At 38.3% G+C, this 26,559-nt stretch overlaps 2 protein-coding genes and 1 long non-coding RNA gene across 5 annotated transcripts in view; 2 read left to right on the top strand and 1 right to left on the bottom strand.

Moving 5' to 3' along the window:
* The window catches only part of ZCCHC4 (zinc finger CCHC-type containing 4), a 43,056-nt gene extending 31,249 nt beyond the window's left edge, over positions 1 to 11,807 (top strand). For both annotated transcript variants that reach the window (XM_005608844.4, XM_001499564.6), the window contains 5 exons: positions 4,747 to 4,868; positions 5,114 to 5,189; positions 6,703 to 6,754; positions 7,247 to 7,391; positions 11,115 to 11,807. In XM_005608844.4, the coding sequence (XP_005608901.2) occupies positions 4,747 to 4,868; positions 5,114 to 5,189; positions 6,703 to 6,754; positions 7,247 to 7,391; positions 11,115 to 11,250 (531 nt within the window). In that variant the 3' untranslated portion in view covers positions 11,251 to 11,807. The remainder of the gene's footprint in view (positions 1 to 4,746; positions 4,869 to 5,113; positions 5,190 to 6,702; positions 6,755 to 7,246; positions 7,392 to 11,114) is intronic.
* On the bottom strand, positions 8,592 to 26,385 carry LOC111772940 (uncharacterized). Its single transcript, XR_002807107.2, has 3 exons — positions 26,232 to 26,385; positions 25,387 to 25,491; positions 8,592 to 10,026 (listed from the first exon to the last, which is right to left on the bottom strand). It is a non-coding gene; the product is annotated as an uncharacterized lncRNA (long non-coding RNA).
* ANAPC4 (anaphase promoting complex subunit 4) overlaps positions 26,234 to 26,559 on the top strand; it is a 52,932-nt gene continuing 52,606 nt past the window's right edge. For both annotated transcript variants that reach the window (XM_023638275.2, XM_014738762.3), the window contains exon 1: positions 26,234 to 26,529. The gene's annotated coding sequence lies outside the window, so the exon portion shown is untranslated. The remainder of the gene's footprint in view (positions 26,530 to 26,559) is intronic.

Below are 26,559 nucleotides of genomic sequence, written 5' to 3'. Positions count from 1 at the left end.
ATAATTATACAGTTCAGTGTATTGGTGAAAAAAGGTTCTACTTCACCCATGCATATCAGGGTGAAAATCAGTCTTTTCAATAAAGAGAAAAGACTTTATAAAGAGACTGAGTAAAGAGAAAGACTTAATAAATATGTCTTATAAATATTAATTCTTACAAAGACTTAATAAAGAGAAAAACCTTTGAAAAGAAAAATTAGAATAAAATCTGTAAAATGAAACAAACCTTTGTTTTTATGACTCCTCCTGAAGATAAGAACACTACTGCCCGTTACCTGCTCAGTAGGAGAAACCGATTACGCGCATCTCCTAGCGTATGTATTAACCTTATTTGTTGTCCCTCCCCTTTGAGGATTTTTCTACTATTTTTTTTGAAAATTTCTCTGGACTTACTATTATCTTTTCTGAGCCTTTTTCTTTCTTGAACCTCATTTTGCAGTCTTTTTTTCCTTTTATATTAGCACTTTCATCAAATGAAAAATTTGAAAGACTGCTCTCCTCCTTACAGATCTTCTCCCGCAGACCTTGATTGGGCCTTCTTTCTGACATTGCCTAAGATGATTATAAGCCCCCATGCCACAATGCAGTAAAAAAACCAAAATCACTAAATCCCTTTTTTGTGAAATACTTTTCAGGTAAGAGGAAGGCGGAAATGCTGCAAATCCTCATAAAATATAAATTATGTAGGCTCTTCAGTGATAAAGCACTTGATGAGTACAGAAAAAAATACTTATCAGAGACCTAGAAAACCAAGAGTTTTATTAAGGGCAGTTTGGAAAGGAAGGATGTGATAATGACAGGAAATTCTGATTTACAGGCAGGAGACGTTTTGAGTCCTCGCACTGCCTTTTAGAGGCTGTTTAATCTTGGCGGAAGTCACTTTATCTTTCCAGGTCTCTGTTTCCTTACCTATAAAATAAAATGATTGAACCAGAAAAGGGATGGCAGATGAGTTTCACTTTTAGTGCTGAGCTTGATAAATTGGTAGTGACTTTCTGGAGCGTTTGTTGAGAATACCAGGCTCGATGGCCGAGGGTTATTGTGATTGATTAGTGATGTCTGCTGCAGGGTCAGGGTCAGGTCAGGGAGTCGTGGTGGCATTCAGGTCCAGTATTTACCGTGTCTGAACTAGACCATCTCAGTTCCCTTCTACCTTGAACATGCTGTAATCTCTTATTTCTGCTTAATCTGGGACATTTGTCTGGATTGTTAAAAGTAGAGCTCTGTTTTTTGGGGTTTTTTTTGTGAGGAAGATTGGCTTTGAGCTAACATCTGTGCCAATCTACCTCTATTTTATGTGGGATGCTGCCACAGCGTGGCCTGACAAGTGGTGCTAGGTCTGTGCCCAGGATCCGAACCTGCGAACCTCAGGCCACCAAAGCAGAGCACACGAACTTAACCACTACACCACCGGGCCAGCCCTGAGCTCTGCCTTTTTTTAAAGCTGTCTTTTTAAAAATCATCTTGTATAGAACCTGTGTTTTTCAAGGCTGGTTTCACATTCAGAAATGAAGATATTTTGACAGGAATTTCTGAGAAGTAATTATAAATTACAGGATGGCAACTGGACTACTTAAAACTCAATATATAATAAACATAAGATATTTAATGGGTTTGGAGTGACAAGAGGAATAACATATATATATATATAATAATTTTAAATAAGAGGTTTCATGGGATATGGAGAACATGACTCAAAGATCTTGTGGTCGATGTTGGCTATGGAGCTGAAGAGTTTGCTTAAGATCTTTTGAATATACTGAAATTAAAGAGAACACAATCCTTAGGGAGTTACGAAAGTACAGATACTCTGTTTTATTTAGTCTTTGTTTTCCGGCATGATGCCTGGTGCATAGTAGGTGCAAAATAAGTGTTTGTTGACTTGAATGTCTTGGTTTCCATATAACTAGTTTCAGTCGCATGTTACAGAAGAAATTTGCGTACAGATAAAATTAAAAGTTAGGAATTGCAGAGATTTTGTGCTTTCCCTCATTTCTATACAGTACTTCATCACATTAATCAGTTCCATGGGAGAAATTTTCTATTTGAAAATGCCTCTCATCATCATTGTGAGTGAAATGTCAGGGATAATGATGGGAAAATGGTGTATCAGCTCTACCACTAGTGATATGCAATTTGCAAAATTGTGTTTGCTTTACAGCACTTCCATAGGAGGTTTATTTGTGTGGATGAAGCTATGAAATATGGATGTATGTTAGAGGTACATTAATTTACCCTAGCAGCATGCGTTTTACATACCATATGTTTATAGTTAATTAGCACAACAAACCCGCATTTAAAAATAATAATAATCTCAATTAGGTTATGCAAAATCAAGCAATCAACCACCTTCCTGACACATGCATTCTCTGACTCCTTGGGTAACCATAAAGAAATTGTTCTTTTTTTCCTCTCTTCCATCTGCTATCTATTATATTGCATGGAATATTCTATTTACTAGAAATCTTTCTAAGATGTTCTTTTCCAACATTTGAAAATCTTCATAAGATTCTCTTGGGAAGAATTTTTTCTCTTCTGACACTTGTAAATGTTCAAAATATCTTTGTTGAATTTATTAAGGTGCCATATATTTATTGAGTACATAGAGGAGTGCATTAGGGAAAAATTATCAATTTAAATCATTTTAAAAGAAAAGTACTTAATGTGCTTAAGGTGATTTTGAAGTAAAATCTACTTTTGTATGGTAGCTTCTAGCAGGTAACGTACATTCATAGAATTGTAAAGTTGGAAAGAAACATAGAGATAACGTCGGCTAACTTCCCAGTGTAATCCTCCTTCCCACTAAATTCATGACAAGCAGTCTGTCTAGCCTTTCACTGCAATGCTTTCAGTGAGCAAAGTCCTACAGCCTTACAAGGCAACTCAATTTATTTAATAGCTCTAATCGTTAGAAAATTTTCTCATATTGAGATAAAATATGTTGTCTATTAACTTCTAACCATTGGTCCTACTTCTTTTCTTCGAAGTAATAAAAGATGTCTAATTTCTATTCCACATGACACCCCTTCAGTTATAAAATAGCTATCAGATCCTCCCAGTCTTCTCTTTTCTGAATAAACACTCCCAGTATGTTAGAGTATAAATCTTATTTGTTCCCTGTGCTTTCAGTAGAAATGAACTGGTTTTATCAATGTCTCTCATAAAACGTAGTGACCTGAAGGCAAGGCTGCAAGTGTGATCTAACTTCCTCCTTTGTTTGTGTGATATCACACTTCTGTGTTGCCAGCTGTGGGCCCGCACCAGCTTTTCCACCGTCAGGCCCGAAGCCCTTCGGGTTTTTTTCACGCTGTCCCTGTAGCTGGGTCTCCTCATCTGTGCCTATTTTCCCCCGCTGCTGAAGCGTCCTAACTTTGTTCACCCGTAAATCTAGCAGGCATTGGCAGGGCCGTAGAGAGAGATCAGGAATCTCCCATCAAAGGCCTCTCTTCCATTGTCATTAATGCCTTACATTTTTGTGATTTGCTTATTAAATAGCTAGCTTGCAAGCCACTTCTTTTGTAAATTCCTAAGTGTATTCTTGTTTAGAATCTAAACAATTCATTACAACTTATTTGAAAGTTGGGATCTACCTGTCTTGACCTCCTAAAAATCTCATGGTATTCTTGTGGATGATCTAAAGAAGTGGTTCTCAAGCTTCAGTCTACCAGGAGGGCTTGTTAAAAATGCAGATTGCTGGGCCCCACTCCCAGAGTCTCTGTTTTATTTGGTCCTAGGTGGGGCGAGAATTTGCCTTTCTAATAAGATCCCAGGTGATGCTGATATTGCTGATCCAGACACTGAACTTTGAGAAGTACTGATCTAAAGGAAGATGGACTTAGTGGCCAGGTGCATTCATAGCAGGTTTAAAAACAAATTGAGAATGTGTATGGATAATAGAGAGGTTGGAGGAGATGGGAGCGAGAAGCTAAATAAAGGAAATCACGTTGTTAGCTTCAGTTTACTTTCAAGGTAATCTGCTGAAACTGAAAGCTGAGTTAGGGATCTTGAGGAGAGAGGTAAATGTTTGATTACTGGTCATTATGGGGAGAACAACTATACTTATGAATCTCTCTTATCACCTCCAGCTTTCTGTCTATCTCTATCATATGCCAGGTTCTGAACTCAGTGTTTATATTCGTTCTCTCATTTAACCTTCACAGCAGCTCTGAGGTAAGTATCAGCAACCTCCTTTTCCAGTTGAAGATTATACAAATTTGCCTCAGGTAACATAACAAGTGAGTGGCAGAACCACTGTCTGGCTCCCAAGCCTGTGCTCTGTGAAACGGTGGCTGGTGGAGGCTATGCTGAGGCTGTACTGAGACTGGGTGAGCTGGAAACTGACGGGTAGTGAATTTCACACACACGAAATGAAAAGCTCCAACCAAGCCGGTGCATATCTTCAAAGGCGGAATTTTTTATTGCCAAAAGCTCAATTCTTAATTACATAATAGCTGTTCTTGTAAAGTCTGTTGTATTGAATAAAAGATTAGAGTTGTTCTCTTAATACTAGGCAACATGAATTTGTCATAACAAATTTTACCTTTTTTATAATGAAATTTCACTGCCATAGAGCTTCTCTGAGGCTGTTGATTAATAAGTAAACTCTTGCTTTTAAGAATTTCTTATTAAATACTTGGGTTTAACTTCTGTCTTTGCATCAGCTTATTCATTATTGCTTAAAGAATCTTAACGAATGTTGACTCATTTGATTAAACTTTCTTTTTAAATTTTTTTTTAACTTTCTAGGTGGATTATGATAATCATGCACTTTATAAACATGGAAAAACAGGTCGGAAACAGTCTCCTGTGCGTATTTTCACCAATATTCCACCCAACAAAATAATCCTTCCTATCGAAGAAGGGTACAGGTAAGATTCTAGTGGGACCTTGAAATACACGAGTCACTGGAAATAAAGTTCCATATATCTAACATTAAAATGCCTTTGACTCATGTAGTTCTTCTGTTACTTTTAAATTTGGCCCATAATTTTATATTGAATTGAATTCGGATTACACCCAATTTTTGTAACAAGTGCCTTGTGAACTTTTATCTACGCTGTGAATCTCAATAAATATATGCCCTTGATTCTCCATGTCTTTCTTTCCTCCTTAGATTTTGCCCTCTGTGTCAACGATATGTTTCCCTAGAGAATCAACACTGTGAGCACTGCAATTCTTGCACATCCAAGGTATAGGTTTCTTTAGAATGCATTTTTATTCAAATATATTAGTTTTATTTTAGACTGCTAGTTTTAATATATTTGTTTAATGTTTTGTTAATATTATAATTTGTATTAATATATTATTGTTTATTAATATACTTTAATATAATCTTTTATAGTCTATAAAGTATAGCAAGCTTTTAAAAATACTTCGTTGCCTTCATCATCATTAACAATTATTTGAATTCATTTTTATATGGTACTGGCATGACTGCTAAAATTATTAGTACAGTGTTTCAAATAAGGCACTAAATGAGTGCTAAATTTTGTTGGGGGAGAAGTAAGAAGTTTCCAATAAGGCGTTGAACTATTGGATACCATCACTGTTCTGATGAAATAACAATTAATAACATGCACTGTGCACGTGTTATGAGCCAGGCCCTTCCTAAGAGCTGTCCCGGTATGGACTGACAGGTACTCCTCCCGGCAGTCCTAGCAGACTGGCGCAGTTACTCCTTGCTCTTACAGATGAGGAAGGACTGCAAGGGACATACCTCCTATTTATTTTTGTAGGAAGGTGGGATCATCCTGAAGTTGCTCTGTTAGTTTAACTAAATCCAGTCAGAGAGAACATGTGAAGTTTAGTTTGGCTGATAAGCACATATTATTCTCCACAGGAGAGGCTGTATTTTTATAACTATTAGAAAGTATACTTTTCATGACTTTGTAATTTTGTTGCAGGTTATACTTGTTTTTATAACACATCTGATTACATATATTTTCAATTAGTTTAGATATTATCTGTAGTCTTCGTTTTAAAAAATTAATGACCAGATCATATAAAGGTCAAAATGAGGAAAACAAAGCTGTATTATTTAGAGATGTGCATATAAGTGGTAAAAATAAACAAAAGTGAGGAAGTGACCATCACAGAAACCAGAGCAGGTGTTACTCAGAGGGAAGGAGGAATGCTGGACTGGGAGGGGCATGTGTGTGGGGAAGTGTCTGGGGGCTGGTGGCATTCTATTTCCTGGCCTTTGGGGTTCATCAGTGTTTAATACTCATGAAACTGGACATGTTGTGTTTTATGCACTTTTCTAGGTATATTTTATTTCAGTTATCAAATTACCCAAATAGTAACCTAAAATCTCTATCTTTCTAATTACATTAAGTTCTCAAATACGGATTTTATTAAGGGTTATGCCAGATAGACCATAAAAATTATGAATCAATTCTCTTGAAATTTTCATTGAGTCCTTTTTTGTGCAGATTGAGTTGCTTGAGCTGAAGTGGACTTTCAAGACCATTTAGATAAATCCCTCAGTTTTAGAGTTAAGGAAATTGGGACTCATCAAGAGGTATTTGAATTGAGTGGAGAAATGCATAAATTGAAATCAAAGTATTTAATTGTGAAGCTCAGGAAAGTGAGAAATAAGGAATGAATAATTTACACAGATTTTCATAAGACATTTTTAATTTTTAATCGTGGAACTTGATTTTTAATGACAAATTAAACATAATTTAAAAATTGTTTTTGTAGGATGGCAGGAAATGGAACCATTGCTTTTTCTGCAAAAAGTGTGTAAAGCCTTGTAAGTATTTAGACTTAGTGTTTGAGAACTTATGGAAACATCTCAGTTTTCTTCATCTAAATAGGATTTTTATTTAATTGTATTTATAAAAGAAAAAATATAGAGACCTGCAGTAATTTACTTGCTTTTTAATTTTTATAATTACCAAAATGTACGTTCTCTCCTTCATAGAGAGATGTGCCCGCTCACCTGTTTCAGTGTGGCTTTCGGTTTGGCTCATTTTCATAGGGCTTTGGTTCACTCAGCCGGCCCCCATTGTCAGTGGCTCTCAGCCCATGAGTCACTGGAGGAGGGCTGCATTTGTTGCCGTGAATCAGAAAGAACTTAGCTGGTTTACGTGGGTTTGGCCTTTTCAGTGAAATTATAACCAGCTATGCAAACGAGTCACAAGGTTTGAAGTAAACACTATTTATGCTTCCCTATCATAAAGGTTAATCAAATGAAAAATTACATTAAATGAATCTCTTCTAAAACTTAACTTTTATTTTACAGCCTGGATCCACTGTAGCATTTGCAATCACTGCGCTCTTCCAGATCATTCTTGCGAGGGCCCTAAAGACGGCTGCTTTGTTTGTGGTGAATTAGATCATAAACGTAGTACTTGTCCTAACATCTCTACATCTAAGAAAGTTAACAAGTTAGTTGAATTCTTCTATTTACTAGAAAAAAATCTTCCTTATGTGATTTGTATAGAGCAATCCACAAAAGTATACAATAGTTAGAGGATTCAGAATTAATTGTTGCTTTCACTGTTAGGTATTGTTTGCATAGAAGGGGGAGGAGGGATATGAAGATGAGCTTAAAATTTTACAGGTAAGACATGAAAATAACCAAAATATGAGGTAGAAAATGGCTAAGTTTCTATCTCGTATGTTTCATGTGAAATTATAGTTTGTGGGGTGAGAGGTCAGGCTTTATTGAAGGACATGAACTTTAACTCGGGACAAATCGGATATAAATGTGTGATAGCCAGTGAGGCTGGAGAAGGCATTTAGATGGAATGCAGTGTGTAATTCCACAGTGCACACATTGGAAAAGGAAATTATTTCTTTAAATTATGTTAGACTTCAAGAAAAACATTTAGACATTTAATACTTAAATATTTAAACTTTTAATTTTTATTTTTTTCTATGATTATTTTCACTTCTCCCACCAATATTTGGTATTGGTTATAATTCAGAACAAAGTTATACTGATGACAATAGCATATTTAGAAAAACCATTACTGTTTCAACTGGGCTAACTTGAATGACTATACTTTTTTTTTTTTTAAGAGATTGGCACCTGAGCTAACAACTGTTGCCAATCTTCTTCTTTTTTTTTTTTTCTTTTTCTCCCCAAATCCCCCTGGTACATAGTTGTGTATTTTAGTTGTGGGTTCTTCTAGTTGTGGCATGTGGCACGCCGCCTCAGCATGGCCTGATGAGCGGTGCCATGTCCGCGGCTAGGATACAAACCTGCAAAACCCTGGGCCGCCGCAGCAGAGCGCTCGAACTTAACCACTTGGCCATGGGGCCGGCCCCATATACTTTTTTTTGTTTAAACTAAAAGGGATGATAGGTATTGAGTCCTCTTGTTTATTGATATGAAAACCAGATAGCCAAGTTTAACGTTACATGAAAATTGAGATTAGGATAAAAGTTTTCAGCTATCATATGACTTGTGATGAAAAAAACATCTATTAGTATTAGAAGCATCTGATGCTTTAGTAACTATTTATGATTGTATTAGAATTCTTTTCCCTTTGTTTATTTATTTTTATTTTTTTGGTCAGTGGAAATTATTTTTTTCCATTAAGGCCCAGCCATTTGAATTCTGCCTTACTATTTAAACTGCCTTTTTCATTTTTTTTTTTAACCAACTTTACTTTAAATAATTATTTCCACTAAGTAATCCAGGGTAGAAGTGGAATTTTTTAAATTAATTAAAGAGGTGTATTAAAGAATTTTATAGAATATTTTTCCTTAGAAACCTTCAAGAATAGAATACAACCTAATAAACTATTGGTCTGGGATTGTTGCACTATTTACAATGTAATCCTGGTTGGAAACAAGAGCCAGTAACATGCTCAGCCTTTGATTCTGTGATCTTATGATACATGGAAACTGAATTTTCATTTTGGTGATATCTTGAAGGCTCTTCTTTGATTCTTAAACAGCCACGGCTAGTCTATTTGGTACTGATATATTGTTTTCATTCAGGGAAATCATCTAGTATCTTTTAGTACTAGATTTTCCAAAGTTTAATTCAAAGAGCAAATCCCTTAGGATGTAGTATATCTGATAATTCTTAAATAGTATTACTTTCTTCTCTCAGAGAGAACTCCTAAACTCCTGTTAATAGTTATCTTCAGATACTGCTTTAAAATAATATTTTTTATAATGAAATTGACAAGGCAAATTTTTTTCTTTACAATAGTAAAAAATAATTTTAATAGCCTTTTTAGCATATGTGGCATAAAAGATCTTTTCATCTTATGTATTTTATAGCTATCATATTAATTTGTTTTTCTTTAGTATTAACTTTCCTTTGGTTGTGAACTAGAATGACGCTGGCTCCCTCTTGTGGCTAAATCTCATTTTATCAGTTACATAAATATCTATGATTTAGAGGACAAATACTAGGTCAATTTAATTTTAAGACAAAATAAAACAATTAATTGATTTATATTCAAATCAGTTTATCACTGTTGAAAGATTTTATCTCTGGATAAAGGTTTGTTTATTCCTATTACAAATGAATATTTTCTGTTTTTTTCCTGTATCCTCTAATGAAATCTGGTTCATGTTTAATTCTTTTTATAAGTGGATAAGCCAAAGAAAATTTGTTTAAATTTTGTCTACAGGCATGCATAGCTTCATTGACTTTGCCATCAAGAGATTATACTTCATTAAATTTGCTAAATTATCACTTATCAGGACATTATCCTACTTTTAAAAAATAGCTGGACCAAAAGGAGATTTATAGAACATGCACAAAAGAGTATAAAGATGACTATTTTATTTTGAACCGACAGAATACCAAAGTTCATACAGCAGAATCTAAATATAAAAAAATTTAAAGTTGTCAAGCAAAATTTTGAATAATAGTTGTATAGAGCTACTACTAATAGCTAATATTTATTTAGTGATTAGTATATGCTTAGCATTTTACGTACCTGAATGATTTATGGTAGAGTATACAGTATCAAGGTAATTAGGAGCATAGGTTCTAGAATCAAGCTGGTTCTGCCACTTCCTCCCTGGATGATTTCATAGCCTCAATTTCTTCCCCTAAAAAATATTGGGAAGGAAAGGGAAGGTTAATATCTGCCTGTGTCAGTCTCCTTGCTCCTTCAAGTCAGAGATTATGCATTCATTTTTGTATTCTTAACACTTAACATAGGTCCTGAATGAAGAAAAGTGAGGCCTGAGTTTGGTCCACGGGGGGATTATATACTGTTTATCAAGCTCCTTTCCCAGGTTTTGGTCCTGGGAAGATCAAGAATAAGCTTTTCCCTAGGACTTGTGGTTTAGGAGAAGTGAATCTAACGATTGATATTGCTGAGTAGCCATGGGAAGTTTCCAGGTTTGCCAGTCCTGGCAGCCCAGCCCATTCCTTGCTTTGTGATAGGATAAATGGCCTGATGCTGCTAGCTTGGAGAAAGTGAATGAACAGACCAGTAATCTTTCTCAGCTATAGACTGCCTGTAACTTAGTTCAGAGAACACCAGAAGCAAAGGGTCTATTTTTTGCTGGGTAGTTTAGTGTTTTTAGAGGGTGAGTTCCAACTTCTTCATTGTGAGGTTAGTCATTATGAAAACAGAGATCATAAAATGTGGACATCCCATGTGGCACACGTCAGGACTTTTAGACCTACTGAGGAAGGGAAAATTAGCTGTAAGACTTATAAGATGGGCATCTTTAAGTGTTGTCAGTTTTTTTCCATTGTGCTATTTCATTTTTCTACCTCTGCTTACTGCCAAATGTGTCGGTCCTTTTTCTGAAAAATGTAATTCAGGGATTTGGAAATTGAAGTGCTGAGTTGAGCAGTCCCAAAAAAATAAAAACAAAACCTAACCAAAAAAACCTCCAACTCATTGGCTTGGCTATTTACCTCTGTGGTGTGTTTGTCTCAAATAGGTTGTTCTAAATCTGTAGTAACCATCTTTCAAAGAAATTTCTTTTCTGAAACATTTTGCTTGGTCAGGCCTCTGACTATCTCCTTGTTATTATGGTTAGGATTCTGTGGATTTATGCTTATAATACAGTAAATTCTTTCTTCTGTTTTCTTATTTGGTTAGCTATTTAATTAAACTTCAACATAATTACATAATTCACTGTGCTCATTCTGCAAAATAATTTAGCGCCTTGTTTTTCAGAGCTGTCAGAAAGAAGAAGCAGAGAAAAAGTAATAAGATGAAAATGGAGACCACTAAAGGACAATCCATGAATCATACATCTGTTACAAGGAAAAAGGAAAGGAGAGAAACAGCCCATCAATATCTTTGCTCTTAAATGTCCAGTGACTTGAGAATAAGAAAGATTTATAGTCCAACCTTTGATGCCATTTTCTGAAAGTGCCGCACTGGACTTAAATTCTGTCGCTTTCAAAAGTATGCGCCTTTCTAAGCTGGATAATAGGCAGGTGGTATTTGCTGGTTGATAGACCCCTCAGCAGCCTCTCTGGAGACCTGGGGAGTTGTTCCATCCTTAGCTGGTTTACTAGCTCCCTATCTGTACCTTTTTTCTCTCTTCCAATCATATTATTTTAGCCTCTTTTATCTGGAAAATGGGCATACAGTATTCTTTTGCAGAGAGTGTCAGAAGAAAATGAAAATGAAAACCTGAGGTTTTGTTTACATTGAACATAAAAGTATGTTGTTATATAAATCTTTTAAATTAAGCATTAAAATACTGTACAATGGCTTAAACCCCACTTATAAAGAGAATTACAGTGTACAATTATTTTTAGACAGAATCTGAAGATGATGGAAGGAATTTTGACAAAGGCAGTCGAAATATAAAGATTATAATTATGGTTACATTATTATTAAATATTTATTTTTCAAGTACTTTTTGCAGTTGTCCTTTGATGATATAGAATCAAATGTTTGTTGAATGAATGAGGTATTTAGAATTATGACTTGCTCTGTCATATCAGTGTCTTTTAACCTAGACAGTAAGTTTCTCTCTTTGTAAAAGGAGTAGCAGAAAGCAGAATAGTTTTGTGATTAAAACTCCTCATTCCTAATTTGACTAACTCTTCCTGGCTGTATGTCCTTGGCCAGGTCATTCACTCTAGAAGCCCGTTTCTTCATTATTATAATGGAGATAATAATAGTTACACCTCAGGTTTGTTTTGTGATTGAATTAAATGAGGCACATGTGCCTGGTTCTCAGTTCTGTTATTGGTGAGAAATGTTAACAAGTGAAGATGGCTACTGAGCCCTAATGGTAACATCTGGTGGTCCAGTACCATAGCACAGAAGGGTGTAGTTTGAACTCTGAGAACAAACAATTGGTCTCCCCATTTCTCTGCTAGGTATCTGACCTTATCTCCTTAGGACTGAATAACTTTGAATGGCTTGCGTTTGCATAATGACTTTTCTCTTGTTCTCAAACAACTGCTTTGGAGCAAGTTTGGAGGCATCTTTGCTTGGGCTTAGCTAGAGCCCTGTGAGTAAAGGTAGAACTGCCCTCATCTGGTGTTTAAATTCCATCTGGTATTTAAATTAGGACTGTGTGACGCCTCATGTGGAATACTCAAGCATGGCCCTGATCGGTGTGATAGTGGTGTACATCAGGTGACATCAAAAGATGTGCTGAGCTCCTGCACTAACAAGCATCAGAAAACTCTTCTCTTGCCCCCTTTTTTACGTGGGTTGCTTTGGTGATAGGAAGGGCAGATTTTGAGGTGACTGGATGAGATCTGAACCTTGTAGAATCATTGTGAGAGTTCCTTTCTCTGATTCGGGCATGGATATAGACATTGCCTGACTTCCCTGGTGTCCACGATACTATAGAAAAACCTATTGAAATCTGCCCTGAAACTCAGACACCTAAGGGACCATGACTACTGAAGAATTGGGTCCTGATGGCCAGTGGTTTATTATCATCACTGTATTTTCTTAGTTTTAAGATACAATCAATTGTAAAATGCAGTATTGATGTAATCATAGCTTTTCAGGGGAAAAGCTCCATGTCTCATTAATGATACATATTAAATTTTAGACATACCTTGAAATGTGAAAAAAAAAGCACATCCTACAATTGAGGAAATAGAGTGTTGCTTATAATCAAGAATTATGTATTTTAAAACTTTGTTACCTTCCTAGAAAGTTAAAAATAGGAAATTTGGTGAGTCTGTTCTTGTATTCAGTTACTACTAATTTGAAGGACTTAATTTCTTCTTTCTTTTCTCAGAGAATAAACTAATAGGATGTAAAAATGTCTCTGGGAGGTAAGTGTGATGGGAGATGAGGTCATTTGTTCTAATTAGAAATCTGCATATCTGAACATTAAGATACCTACTCAAAACAACAATAGAAGAAAATCCCTGAAATTTGACAGATAGAACTTTCTAAGCTTTTTAAAGAGGCATTTTGTAAAAATTATTTTATTGAGGTCATATTGGTTTATAACATTGTGTAATTTCAGGTATACATTATTATATATCAGTTTCTGTATGGACTGCATTGTGCTCAGCACCAATAGTCTAGTTTCTATCCATCATCATACATATGTGCCCCTTTACACCTTTTGCCCACTCCTCCACCTGCTTCCCCTCTGGTAACCACTGACCTGTTCTCTTTATCCATGTGTTTGTTTATCTTCCACATATGAGTGAGATCATAAGGTCTTTCTCTATCTGGCTTAACATAATACCCTCAAGGTCCATCCATGTTGTTGCAAATGGGACGATTCTGTCTTTTTTTATAGCTGAGTAGTATTCCAGTGTATATACATACACACCACATCTTCTTTATCCATTCATCAATTGATGGGCACATGGGTTGCTTACACGTCTTGGCTATTGTGAATAATGCTGCAGAGAACATAAGGGTGCACAGATCGTATGGTAGTTCTATTTTTAATTTTTTGAGAAATCTCCATACTGTTTTCTGTAGTAGCTGCACCAGTTTGCATTCCCATCAGCAGTGTATGAGGGTTCCATTTTCTCCACATCCTCTCCAACACTTTATTTCTCGTCTTGTTAATTATAGCCATTCTGACGGATGTGAGGTGCTATTTCAGTGTAGTTTTGATTTGCATTTTCCTGATGATGAGTGATGTTGAACATCTTTCATAAGTCTGTTGGCCATCTGTTTATCTGCTTTGGAAAAACGTCTGTTTTATCCTCTGCCCATTTTTTGATTGGGTTGTTTTTTTGTTGTTGTTGAGATATATGAGTTCTTTATATATTTGGAAATTAACCTCTTGTGGGATATATTATTTGCAAATATTTTCTCCCAGTTAGTGAGTCGTCTTTTCATTTTGTTCCTGGTTTACTTTGCCTTGAAGAAACTCTTTAGTCTGATGTAGTCCCACTTGTTTATTTTTTCTTTTGTTTACCTTGCCTGAGTAGACATGGTATTTGAAAAAATGCTTCTGAGACCAGTGTCAAAGAGTGCACTACCTATTATTTTCTTGTAGGAGTTTCATGGTTTCAGGTCTTACGTTCAAGTCTTTAATCCATTTTGAGTTGATTTTTGTGTATGGTGTAAGATACTGGCCTACTTTCATTCTTTTTCATGTGGCTGCCCAGTTTCCCCAACACCATTTACTGAAGAGACTTTTCCTTTCTCCATTATATCTTCTTGGCCCCTCTGTCAAAGATTAGCTGTCTATAGATGTGTGGTTTTATTTCTGGGCTTTCAATTCAGTTCCATTGATCTGTGTGTCTGTTTTTGCACCAGCACCATGCTGTTTTGATAACTATAGCTTTGTAGTATATTTTGAAGCCAGGAATTGTGATGCCTCCAGCTTTGTTCTTTTTTCCTCAGGATTGCTTTGGCTATTTTGGGTCTTTTGTTGTTCCATATAAATTTTAGGATTCTTTGTTCTATTTCTGTGAAGAATGTCATTGGGATTATGATTGAGGTTGTATTGAATCTATAGATTACTTTAGGTAATATGGACATTTTAACTATGTTTATTCTTCCAATCCATTTCATAATTTCCATTATCTTTCCATTTCTTTATTTTATTTTTGTGAGGAAGACTGACCCTGAGCTAACATCTGTGCCTATCTTCCTCTACTTTGTATATGGGATGCTGCCACAGTGTGGCTTGATGAGCGGTGTGCCCCTACCCAACTGGGATCTGAACCTGCAAACCCTGGGCTGCCGAAGCACATTGTGTGAACTTAACCACTATGCTACTGGGCCAGCCCCCTATTTTTCCATTTCTTTATGTCTTCTTCTATTTCTTTCAATAATGTTGTATAGTTTTCAGTGTATAGGTCTTTCACCTCCTTGGTTAAATTTATTCCTATATATTTTATTCTGTTTGTTGCAATTGAAAATGGGATTGTATTCTTGACTTCTCTTTCTGTTAGTTCATTATTAGGGTAAAGAAGTGCAACTGATTTTTGTAAGTTGATTTTGTACCCTGCAATTTTGCTCTAGTTGTTAATTATTTCTAATAGTTTTCCAGTGGATTCTTTTTTTTTTTTTTCTGCTTTTTCTCCCCCAAATCCCCCCAGTACATAGTGGTGTATTTTTTAGTTGTGGGTCCTTCTAGTTGTGGCACGTGGGACGCCGTCTCACTGTGGCCTGATGAGCAGTGCCATGTCCGCGCCCAATATCTGAACTGGCAAAACCCTGGGCTGCCAAAGTGCAGTGCTCGAACTTAACCACTTGGCCACAGGGCTGGCCCCTTCAGTGGATTCCTTAGGGTTTTCTTTTTTTTAGATTTGCACCTGAGCTAATGTCTGTTGCCAATGTGCCTGTTTTTTTTCTTCTTCTTCTTCTCCTCCCCAAAGCCCCCCCGACCCCCCAGTACATAGTTGTATATTCTAGTTGTAGGTCCTTCTAGTTCTGCTATGTGGGATGCCGCCTCAGCATGGCTTGATGAGTGGTGCCCTGTCCTCTCCCGGGATCTGAACCAGCGAAACCCTGGGCCGCCAAAGTGGAGCATGTGAACTTAACCACTCGGCCACCGGGCCAGCCCCTTTAGGATTTTCTATATAAAGAATCATGTCATTCACAAACAACGAGAGTTTCACTTCTTCCTTCCTTTTTTTGATACTTTTTATTTCTTTTTCTTGCCTAATTGCTCTGGCCAAAAACTCCAGTACTATGTTGAATAGGAGTGGCAAGAGCGGGCACCCTTGTCTTGTTCCTGTTCTCAGAGGGATGACATTCAGTTTTTCACTGTTGAGTATGATGTTGGCTGTGAGTTTGTCATATATGGTCTTTATTATGTTGAGGTACTTTCCTTCTATGCTCATTTCATTGAGAGTTTTTATTGTCAATGGATGTTGGATCTTGTCAAATGCTTTCTCTGCATCTATTGAGATGATCCTGTAATTTTTATTCCTCATTTTGTTAATGTGGTGTGTCACATTGATTGTTCGATCTGTGGATGTTGAACCATCCCTGCATCCATAGAATAAATCGCACTTGATCATAGTGTATGAGCCTTTTAATGTATTGCTTTATTTGATTTGCCAATATTTTGTTGAGGATTTTTGCATCTATGTTCATCAGCAATATTGGCTTGTGTTTTCCTTCTTTGTGTTGTCCTTGTCTGGTTTTGGTATTGGGGTAATGTTGGCCTCATAGAATGAGTTAGGAAGTGTTCTGTCTTCTTCAGTTTTTTAGAATAGTTAGAGAAGGATAGGTATGAAATCTTTCAATCTTTGGTAGAATTCTCCAGAGTAGCCATTTGATCCTGGATTTTTGTTTTTTGGGAGGTTTTTGATTACTGTTTCAATCTCTTAACTTGTGGTTGGTCTATTCAGATTCTCTCTATCTTCTTGGATCAGTTTTGGGATGTTGTATGAGTCCAAGAATTTGTGCATTTTTTATAGGTTGTCCAATTTGTTGTCATATGGTTTTTCATAGCATTCTCTTATAATCCTTTGTATTTCTGTGGTAGCTGTTGTAATATCTCTTCTTTCATTCGTAATTTTATTTATTTGAGCCTTCTCTCTTTTTTTTAGTTTGGCTAAGGGTTTGTCAGTTTTGTTTATTTTCTCAAAGAACCTCAGCTCTTATTTTCATTGATCCTTTCTATTTTTTTAGTCTCTATTTCATTTATTTCTGTTCTAATTTTTATTTTCCTCTTTCTGCTGACTTTGGGCTTTGTTCTTTTTCTAGTTCTGTTAGGTGTAGTTTAAGATTACTTACTTGAGCTTTTTCTTGTTTGTTGAGGTAGGCCTGTATTACTATGAATTTCCCTCTTAGCACCGCTTTTGCTGCATCTCATAAGAGTTGGTATATTGTGTTTTCATTTTCATTTATCTCTGGGTAGTTTTTGATTTCTCCTTTGATTTCTTCATTGATCCAGTGGTGGTTCAGTAGCATGTTGTTTAGTCTCCACATATTTGTGACTTTCCCAGCCTTTTTCTTGTAGTTGATTTCTAGTGTCTTAGCATTGTGATTGGAAGAGATGCTTGATATGATTTCAATCTTCTTAAATTTATTGAGGCTTGCCTTGTTTCCCAAAATATGGTCTGTCTTTGAGAATGTCCCATGTGCACTTGAGAAGAATGTATATTCTGCTTTTTTGGGATGGAATGTTCTATATATATCAAGCCCATCTGGTCTAGTATTTCATTTAAGGCCAGTGTTTCCTTGTTGACTTTCTGTCTGAATGATCAATCCATTGATGTAAGTGGGATGTTGAGGTCCCTGACTATTATTGTGTTGCTATCAATTTCTTCCTTTAGGTCTGTTAATAGTTGCTTTATATACCTTGGTGCTTCTGTGTTAGGTGCATATATATTTATAAGTGCTACATCCTCTTGGTGGAATGTCCCTTTTATCATTATTTACCGCCCTTCTTTGTCCCACATTGTCTTTTGTATTTTGAAGTCCGCGTTGTCTGCTGTAAGTATGGCAACACCTTCTTTTCTTTGTTTGCCATTTGCTTGGAGTATCATCTTCCATCTCTTCACGCTGAGCCTATGTTTGTCTTTAGAGCTGAGATGTGTTTTCTGGAGGCAGCAAATTGTTGGGTCTTGTTTTTTATCCATCCAGCCACTCTGTGTCTTTTGATTGGAGAATTCAATCTATTTGCATTTAGAGAGATTATTGATATATGGGGGCTTAATACTCCCATTTTATCTCTTGTTTTCCAGTTGTTCTATATTTCCATTGTTTCTTTTCCCTTGTATTTCTGACTGCCATTTCAGTTTGGTGGTTTTCTCTGATGGTTTTCTCATTATTTATGATTTGTGTCTCTGCTCTTTTTGTTTAGTGGTTACCATGTGGTTTGTATAAAAGATCTCATAGATGTGATAGTCCATTTTCTGATAGCCTCTTATCTCCATTAGCCTAAGGAGCTTCCATCCCTTTCCTCCTCCTCTTCTGAGATATTGTTGTCACAAATTGTTCTTTCCTGTGTTGTGAGTTTGTGACTAAATTGAAGTATTCATAGTTATTTTTGATGCTTTCTGTCCCTTTGTCTTTTATGTTATAATTGTGTTTACTAACCTATTCTGATATAGAGCTGCAATTTTCTGGCTCTATTTATCCCCTTGCTCAGGGTAAACCTTTGCTCTTTTGTTTCAGATGGGAGAGCTCCTTTCAACATTTTTTGTAAGGCAGACCTAGTGGTGATGAACTCCCTCAGCTTTTGTTTATCTGGGAAAGCTTTTATTTCTGTGTCGTATCTGAAGGATAGTTTCACTGGATAGAGTATTCTTGGCTGAAAGTTTTTGTCTTTCAATATTTTGAATATATCATCCCATTCTGTCCTAGCTGTAAGGTTTCTGCTGAGAAATCCACTGAAAGCCTCATAGGAGTTCCTTTGTAGGTTATTTTCTTCTGCCTGGCTTCCCTTAATATTTTCTCTTTGTTATTGACTTTTGCCAGTTTTACTATTATATGCCTCGGAGAAGGTCTTTTTGCATTGATGTAATTAGGAGTTTTTTTGGCTTCACATAATTGTAACTCCAGTTCTTTCCCAGTTTTGGGAATTTCTCAGCTACAGTTTCTTTGAACAAGCTCTCTTCTCCTTTCACCCTCACTTCTCTCTCTGGAATACCTATAATCCTTATGTTGCTTTTCCTAATTGATTTGGATATTTCTCAAAAAATTTCTTCATTTTTCAAAAACCTTAGTTCTTTCTCCTCTTCCACCTGAAGCATTTCTATATTTCTATCCTCTAAATCACTGCTTCTGTCCTCTATAATGTCAGCTCTATTTTTTATGGATTCTAGATTATGTTTTATCTCATTAATTGTGTTCTTAATATCCAGAATTTTTGTTTGGTGGTTTTTTTTTTTTTTTATTTTTAGAGTTTCAGTCTCTTTGGTGAAGTATTATTTCTGCTCATTAGTTTTATTCCTGAGCTCATTGAACTGTCTTTCTGAGTTTTCTTGTAACTTGTTGAGTTTCTTTATGACAAGTATTTTGAATTCTCTGTCATTTAGATTGTAAATTTCTGTGAGTTCAGGATTTATTTCTGGAGACTTGTCATTTTCCTTCTGCTCTAAAGTGTTAGTGTATTTCTTCATGGTGTTAGATGAATTGATCCTTTGCCAGTGCTGCATTTGTGGTATTATCAGGTCACAGATTCCACCGGCCACTGCTTGTGGGGACAGGATCTGCCCTTTCTGATCCCATCCTGTCTGCTGGAAGTTGTGCTGGTAGGGCTTCTCTGCATTTGCTCATGGTCCACAGCTGCTTGGCAGGTGATGTGTGCATGTGCAGGCAGGGCAGGTCACTCTGGTGTGGGACTGTTGTACTTGGCAGGGGACTGGCCAAACTGGTGCATTAGGTGGGAGAGGAGGGGCACTTTCTTCCACACACTGACTGGCTCTGTGTTCGTGGGTGTCAGCTCAGCTGTGGCGCTTGGTGGAGGCTTCTTTGCAGGCACTGAGCCATGCCGCTTGGTCGGGAGCAGTCCCACAGGAGGAGCCCCTGGTGCATGGTGAGTGTTCCTGTGGGCCAGGCTACCACTCTGCAAGTGTTCACGTGCAGGCCGGGCTACCCTGCCTCCTCTTACAGTTGCACTGGCATCTGTGTAAGGACCTGCAACCCAGATCACTGCGACTGGACAGGGGGAGGGGTCCATTCACCTAGTTCCACTGTTTCCTGGGGATCCAGTCCTCCTACCTTCAGATGTATGGCTGTGTGGATCCTATTGTGCTGTGTAGGGAATCCTCTGTTGGTTAGTGAATGTCCGTTTAGTTGTGACTCAGGGGAGAGACAAAGGGAACAACTCACTCCACCATGATGCTGATGTCACTCCTAGATCCAAAGGGACATCTTTCTTAAATAATTACAGCTAAATTTCATTCTGCTGCTTGCTTATATTACAAAATTTAATGAACTACACAGTCATTCTGAGGTCCTGAATGATCAGATTTCAGGTTTATTCATAAATTTTGTCTGATATTTAGACTAATTTGTTTCTCCAGTATGCCTTAATCTTTTCATCCTATTCTTTTCTTTCTGTTTGGAATATTTCCTTCCATAGTCTTATGGAGACTTCAGGCCTTGGCCTAAGTCCCCTTCTCTTCTGGGAATTCTTGCAGTGAGTCCCTGATACCAACCAATACCCTTCCCTCTGAAACCCTTGGCATTCTGCACCAGACTTGAGGCACTTTTCATGTATTATTCTGTGATTATATTCACAGATTCTATTTCCCCATAAGATTTCAATTTTTTAATGTCAGCACCCATTTTATACACTATTATGTGTCTCATGCATTGTAGGTACTTAATAAAAATTTGATGAAAGCATGGAATTTTCTAGATGTTTCACGTGGTGGGTGCATTACTTTGCTAGGGCTGTCATAACAAAATATCTTAGACTGAGTGGCTTATACAACAATGATTTATTTTCTCTCAGTTCTGGAGGCTGGAAGTCCAAGATAAAGTGTTGGCAGGTTTGATTCTTCCTAACCTCTGTCCATAGCTTGCAGATGGCTGCCTTCTCACCATATCTTCACATGGTCTTTCTTCTGTGTGTGTGCATCACTGGTGTCTCTTTGTGTCCAAATTTCCTTCTTATAAGGATACCAGTCAGACTGGATTAGGGCCCATCCTAATGGCCTCATTTTACCTCAGTCTCCTTTTTAAAGGCTCTATTTCCAAATATAGTCCTATTCTGAGGTACTGGGGGTTAGGGCTTCAATATATAGATTTTTGGGGACATAATTCAGACCATAACAGAAGGCATGCCTAAGATATGGAAAGGATTTGCTCTGTTCTCTTTCTTATAAGTACTGAAAAAAGGAAGATGGACCTAAACAATATTGGAAGGAATTTAGAGTCAATAGGAGGACTATCCTAACATTGAGGGTTTAAATGTTGGGATGTGCTGTGTAAACAAGATTGGCAGCCTGATCTGGGAGTCTTTACACTTACAACCATTCAGCTTTCAAGGTTATTTTAAGGAAAACACTTAAGTTGATGTCTGGCCCCTTCGAAGCAATCTATAAAATACTAGACAGCTGGAAGAAGTCTGACCAATTTTTAAACATAAAATCACAGCCTACAGAAGGTCCTGGTCTGATGCCACTTCCTTCGTGCTGTCCTTGTTGGTGTCTCCAGTAGAACAGTATATCTCTTGCCAGTGAAATAAAAATTGTGCGTGTTTGTGTCTTTTCATTTATACTTCTAAGGTACTTAAATCATGCCCTGTAACAGAACGACTTTTTGTACTTGTTTCCCCTGTACAGATTAGAAGCTTGTTGACGTCAGGGGCCTGTGGACATTATTATGTGTGTTTACTGGCTCCTCGAGCTGTGCCCTGCACACGGTGACAACCAACAGCAGCACGTATGACCTCATTCCTCCTCCCACAACCCTGGGGAGCAGGTGGCCAGGCGGGCACGTTTCTTCACCCTCTGAGTAGTAGCTGCTCATAAGTACAGACTGAGTGAAGGGAAGTGCCATTTAATATACCACTTTATGTCTCAAAACCCTAACTGCTATGTGAGTAAGAAGCTAATATGCTTAGAGCTGCCTACGTAAGGAAAGCTTGCTCAAAATGCAAAGGAAAATCTAATTTCACTTATTTGATTTGATTTTAATTTGAACATTAGGACATGGGTTAAATTACTTGAGGTTCAGCTAAGAAGGTCATTGCAATAATGTGAAGATAAGATCTCTACTATTTGATTTCAGGTGATTTAGTATAAATGTTAACTCAGCAAGACTGAGGGAAAAAAGCAGCAAAAGTGAGCAAGCAGCTCTTAAAGCTCTGAGAGATGAGTTTTATCCCTGGACATTATCTGGACAGTCATAAGATTCTTACATTGTTTAGTTGCTTAACACCCCTGCAGACTAGAAGTGTAACATCCAGTGTTCTCTTAGAAACTAAGCCTGAATAGATGGCCCAGTTTCTTTATCTGCAAATGTGGAGGTGAGGAGTGGGAGGAACCTAGAGATAGTCTAAACATTCTACATGTTTAAGGAGGACAAAGGAAACTAAGGGCCCTGCCTATTAACTTTACAAATAATACATGAGCCAGGTAAATCAAAGAAAATGAAGAGCAACTCTAATCCTACCACCCAGAGGTAACCACTCACAACTTCTGTGTATGTTCTTACAGATAGAGTCTTGTCTAAATAGCTATACAGACAGATACACCTTAAAATTTCCCCCACAAAAAATGGAATTATAGATTCATACTATTTTGTAATCCTCTTTTTTTATAAACATACTGTGAACATCACTTTATATATACAACAATAATAATATTCTTCAGTATGGATGTACCATATTTTAAAAAAAAATCAGTCTCCTATGGTTGGACATCTAAGTTGTTTGCATTTTTTCCCTATTGTAAATGACCCTATGATGAACATGCTAAATCTTTTATTTCCTTAGGATAAATTCCTATACATACAAATACTGGTTCTATAGGTCTTATTAGAACTTCTTCCTCCTGACAGGAGTCGCATGAGTTGGTCTCTGAATTTCTTTCCCAGAACAGCAACTGAAGTGGTTGTGGGAGATAAAACACTGAATTGATACAATTTCGTTGCACTCTGCCAGGATGGAACATCTCCCAAATGCATTTCATACTTAAAACTCCCCTTTGAGTAGTGATGATGGATTGTTAAATTGAACACTGTTGAATGGTTGCTTCAGCAGCATCATTCCTGCCCTCCCCACTGTGCCTGCTATGGGATTTGGGAGAGGGATGACTGACATCCTCTCTAGCTCTCCGGGTAGAACTTTTTATTGGGCATAATTCTATCCCCTTTATCTGTGATTGATTTCAGCTACACTTGTGATGTTGGTCTAATCACAACAAGGCTCAGGACTTGTCCTGTGATCACTGAAGAACCATTCGTTGTCCCTCTGAATGAGGAAGTATGTAGCTCCAGTTGCTGTTGTCAGTCTTCCAGTAACCACATGGGAAGACAGCCTTATGAGGCACACCATGAGCAGGGCTCCTGGTGACACCAAGTTGCTGGATCTAGCGTGCCCTGAAGTTGGCGTTACTGCTGGACTTGTAACATACATGAGCCAGTAGAGTCATGCATTGCTTAATGATGGGGATACGTTCTGAGAAACGTGCAGTAAGGCGATTTCATTGTTGCACGAACATCATAGAGTGTACTTACACAAACCTATATGGTATAGCCGACTACACACCTAGGCTATATGGTACTAATCTTATGGGACCACTGTTGAATATGTGGTCCATCGTTATGTGGCACATAACTCTACATTCTAGTTATTACTTGTGCTGCTTTGAGTTGGGGTTTTTTTGTTGCCTAATGAATGCAAACTTAGTAGGGCAGAGAAGTTCTAACACCAACCATCTACATTTATTTCTCTTTCCAGCAAATTCAATTTGCTTATTTTGTATGTTTCACCTATTTTATGACTTCAAAATAGACCTTTCAAAATAACAGCCTTTCACATGGCCTAGATTAGTCACATCCCACACACTACATCTTCCATCCCTGGACACAGGGATTCCCACCTTTGCTCAGGCCCTGACCTTTCCCCTTCAAACCTACCTTTCCAGCTGCCTGTTTGCCATCACAGATAGATTTGCACACCACCCCTCCACCTGAAGGTAGTCCTCACTGAACTCCTTTGCTCTGGTCTACTTTCCCTCCCTTCCCCCTCATACTTCCTTCATACCCTGACCCCTAATCCAACAATAACCAGTTCTGTATCCCCTGAGTCTGTGCACCCAAATATCCCAACCCTTGCTTTCATTCCTCTAATCTAATAAACAATCAGCTCTTGTTATTCTCCTTCAGAAATGTCTCTGGAATTGCCCGCCCCAGCCCAACTAGTCTTCCTGGCATCTTTACATCTCCAGTTCTTCCTTTTCAACCCCTCATCACCCTTGTCACAGGAATTAAGGTCCTGAATAACCAATGAACCAGCGTGAGGCTGTCAAAAACATCCCCCGCCCCACTCCCAATCTCTGTTGGCAGCTGCCTGGCCTTTCAAAATCCAACCCCATACCATACCATGTGGAAAGAAGGCCTCAGTATGAACTTGCCTAAGGGGTATAGTGATCAAAGAAACAGCCTCGCTACCAAAAAGTTATTTCAAAAAAACTAGTTCTTCCATTTTTCTTTTTCAAGCACTAGAGAGAGGGTACACAGAGTGTGGAAATTCTTTTTAAAGTCTATTTTCTCTTTTGTTTCCCTCCGCATGCCCCTCTCATTTTCCCTATATTTATATCTCCTGCTCTTGCCTCCTTGAAAAGCACTGATGCCTGATCTCTGGCATTCCCCTTTTCTCTTGATTCTGTGCCCTAGAAGCACAAGTAAACCAATTTGACTAAGCAGTGTTTTTCTTAGAGAATGGGGAAGGCAAAGAAATGGAGTGAGTAAAGCTAAAATCTCCTTTATGGGGCAGTGGGAGAAAGCAAAGGCCGGTAACGCTGTGTGTTAATACCTCTTGTCCTATGGCTGCCTTTGATCATTTCCACTAACAATCCCTGCCCCCCACTCCCACCAACACACACGAGGTGCCACGGCCACATAAAAGTATTTGCTGTTTCCTGGCCACATCTGGAACCTATGCTGTTTCCTGTGCTGTAATACCTTCTGGGAAATTCATACGTTTCTGTGAAGGCTTCATAATGTGCATGTCCTGTAGCACTGTGTGTGTATACCTCTATTAACAGTCCTTTTCATGTGTTGTATGAGGGTTCATATTCAGGATAAGTTTCAGGAAAATGGGCATTCAATTTCCAGGTGAATGTTAGGTGTATACATGTTGGACTCCCACCATCCAGATTATCCATTATTGCCAGCCCAGAACAAAAACACCTGAAAATGCATTTCATGAATAACAAAGGCAAGTCCATTCTCACTTCAGAAATGCTGCCTTCGGAAGAATTTGGAGGACATGCTACATTGTCTGCAGCAAAGGCACGGGAAAAACCCCATCTCTGAGAGAGAGCAGGGTAAGCATGAAAGTCTAGAGTTAAGAACAGTGCCTGGCACAAAATAGTGCCTGGAATATTTGTTGCTGGATGAATGAGTCTACCTCTGTCAGCTACTTCCCAGAGGCGAGGTCCAGATGGTAGAAGGTCCAGAAGTCCAGAAGAAGATAGGGACTGTTGAAAGTGGAAGATCACGCTGCCTCTTTCGCCTTTGAACAAGTAGAAGTGTAAGGCAGATGGCTTTCTACCATAGATTTTAAGTTCAAGCATCACAGGATGATACTGGCACATTCTCAACCCAGGTCATAACTTGTGGGAACCTTCGAGCATATTGACACATTTAAATGTGTCCTGTTTAAAGAAGCATCAGACGGGTTCTGATTTACATGTCCGCCAGGCTGACCAGTGAGCCTTTTAGGGCAGAACCCACGCTCCGTGCATATGTGTAGTCCCAGATTCTTTCACACACTAGGTGCTCAAAGAGGTATGGGATAGATGTTGGGTGAGCCCACAGTCCTCATTTGTTATGGTGGGGCTACTACTACCAATAAGTTGTGAGGCTTAAATGGGATAAATAATCGATATATTTGCCTGTGTCAGAGGTTTTAGCGCAGGGTCCTCCCACCTTGGCTGCAAATTGGAATCCCCTACAGTTTTAATAAATACTGGGTCCCATTCCGTATTAATTCTCTTTTACTTGGTCTGGGGTGCTGTCCAGGCAGGAGGTTTAAACAATTCTCTCCAGGTGATTCTACTGAGCAACCAGGACTGAGAACTACCGGTTTAGAGGCTGTCAAACGGGGCTCCCGCTGATCAGGACCTCCAGTTGGCATTCTTTTCCGTCTCCCCTTCGTCTCTGAGGCCTCACCCCTAGACCTATGACTGTCCATTCACCCATATCAGAGAATTTCCGGGAAAACGGAAAAGCACTGTGGGCACGCACACACACCTGTATACTCGCCTTTCCTGCAGACTGGCGAGCGGTCTTAGAGACTCGGACCTGCCCTCGTCCACCCTCCTCCAGCCCGCGTGCCAGCCCCCGCATCCCAGCCCCCGCATCCAGATCCAGCCCGCGCGCCCCTTCGCGCAGCCTCCTTCCTCTCGCGAGGAAGTGCGGGCGCCGGAAGTGCCCGGCGCGCGCGGCGGCGGCGGCGGCGGTGAGGCTGCGCAGACCGTAGGCGCGCGGCCGGCAGAGGGAGGGAGCGAGGCTTCCCTGGCTGCGTCGGCTGTCGCGGGGCGTCCCGCAGGTACCGCTGCGGTGGGGGCTCTCCGGAGAG

This window comes from Equus caballus, chromosome 3 (assembly GCF_041296265.1).
Source record: "Equus caballus isolate H_3958 breed thoroughbred chromosome 3, TB-T2T, whole genome shotgun sequence".
Classification (NCBI taxonomy): Eukaryota; Metazoa; Chordata; class Mammalia; order Perissodactyla; family Equidae; genus Equus; species Equus caballus.
Note: the sequence above shows the minus strand (reverse complement) of the source record. Positions and strands in the feature narration are given on the sequence as shown.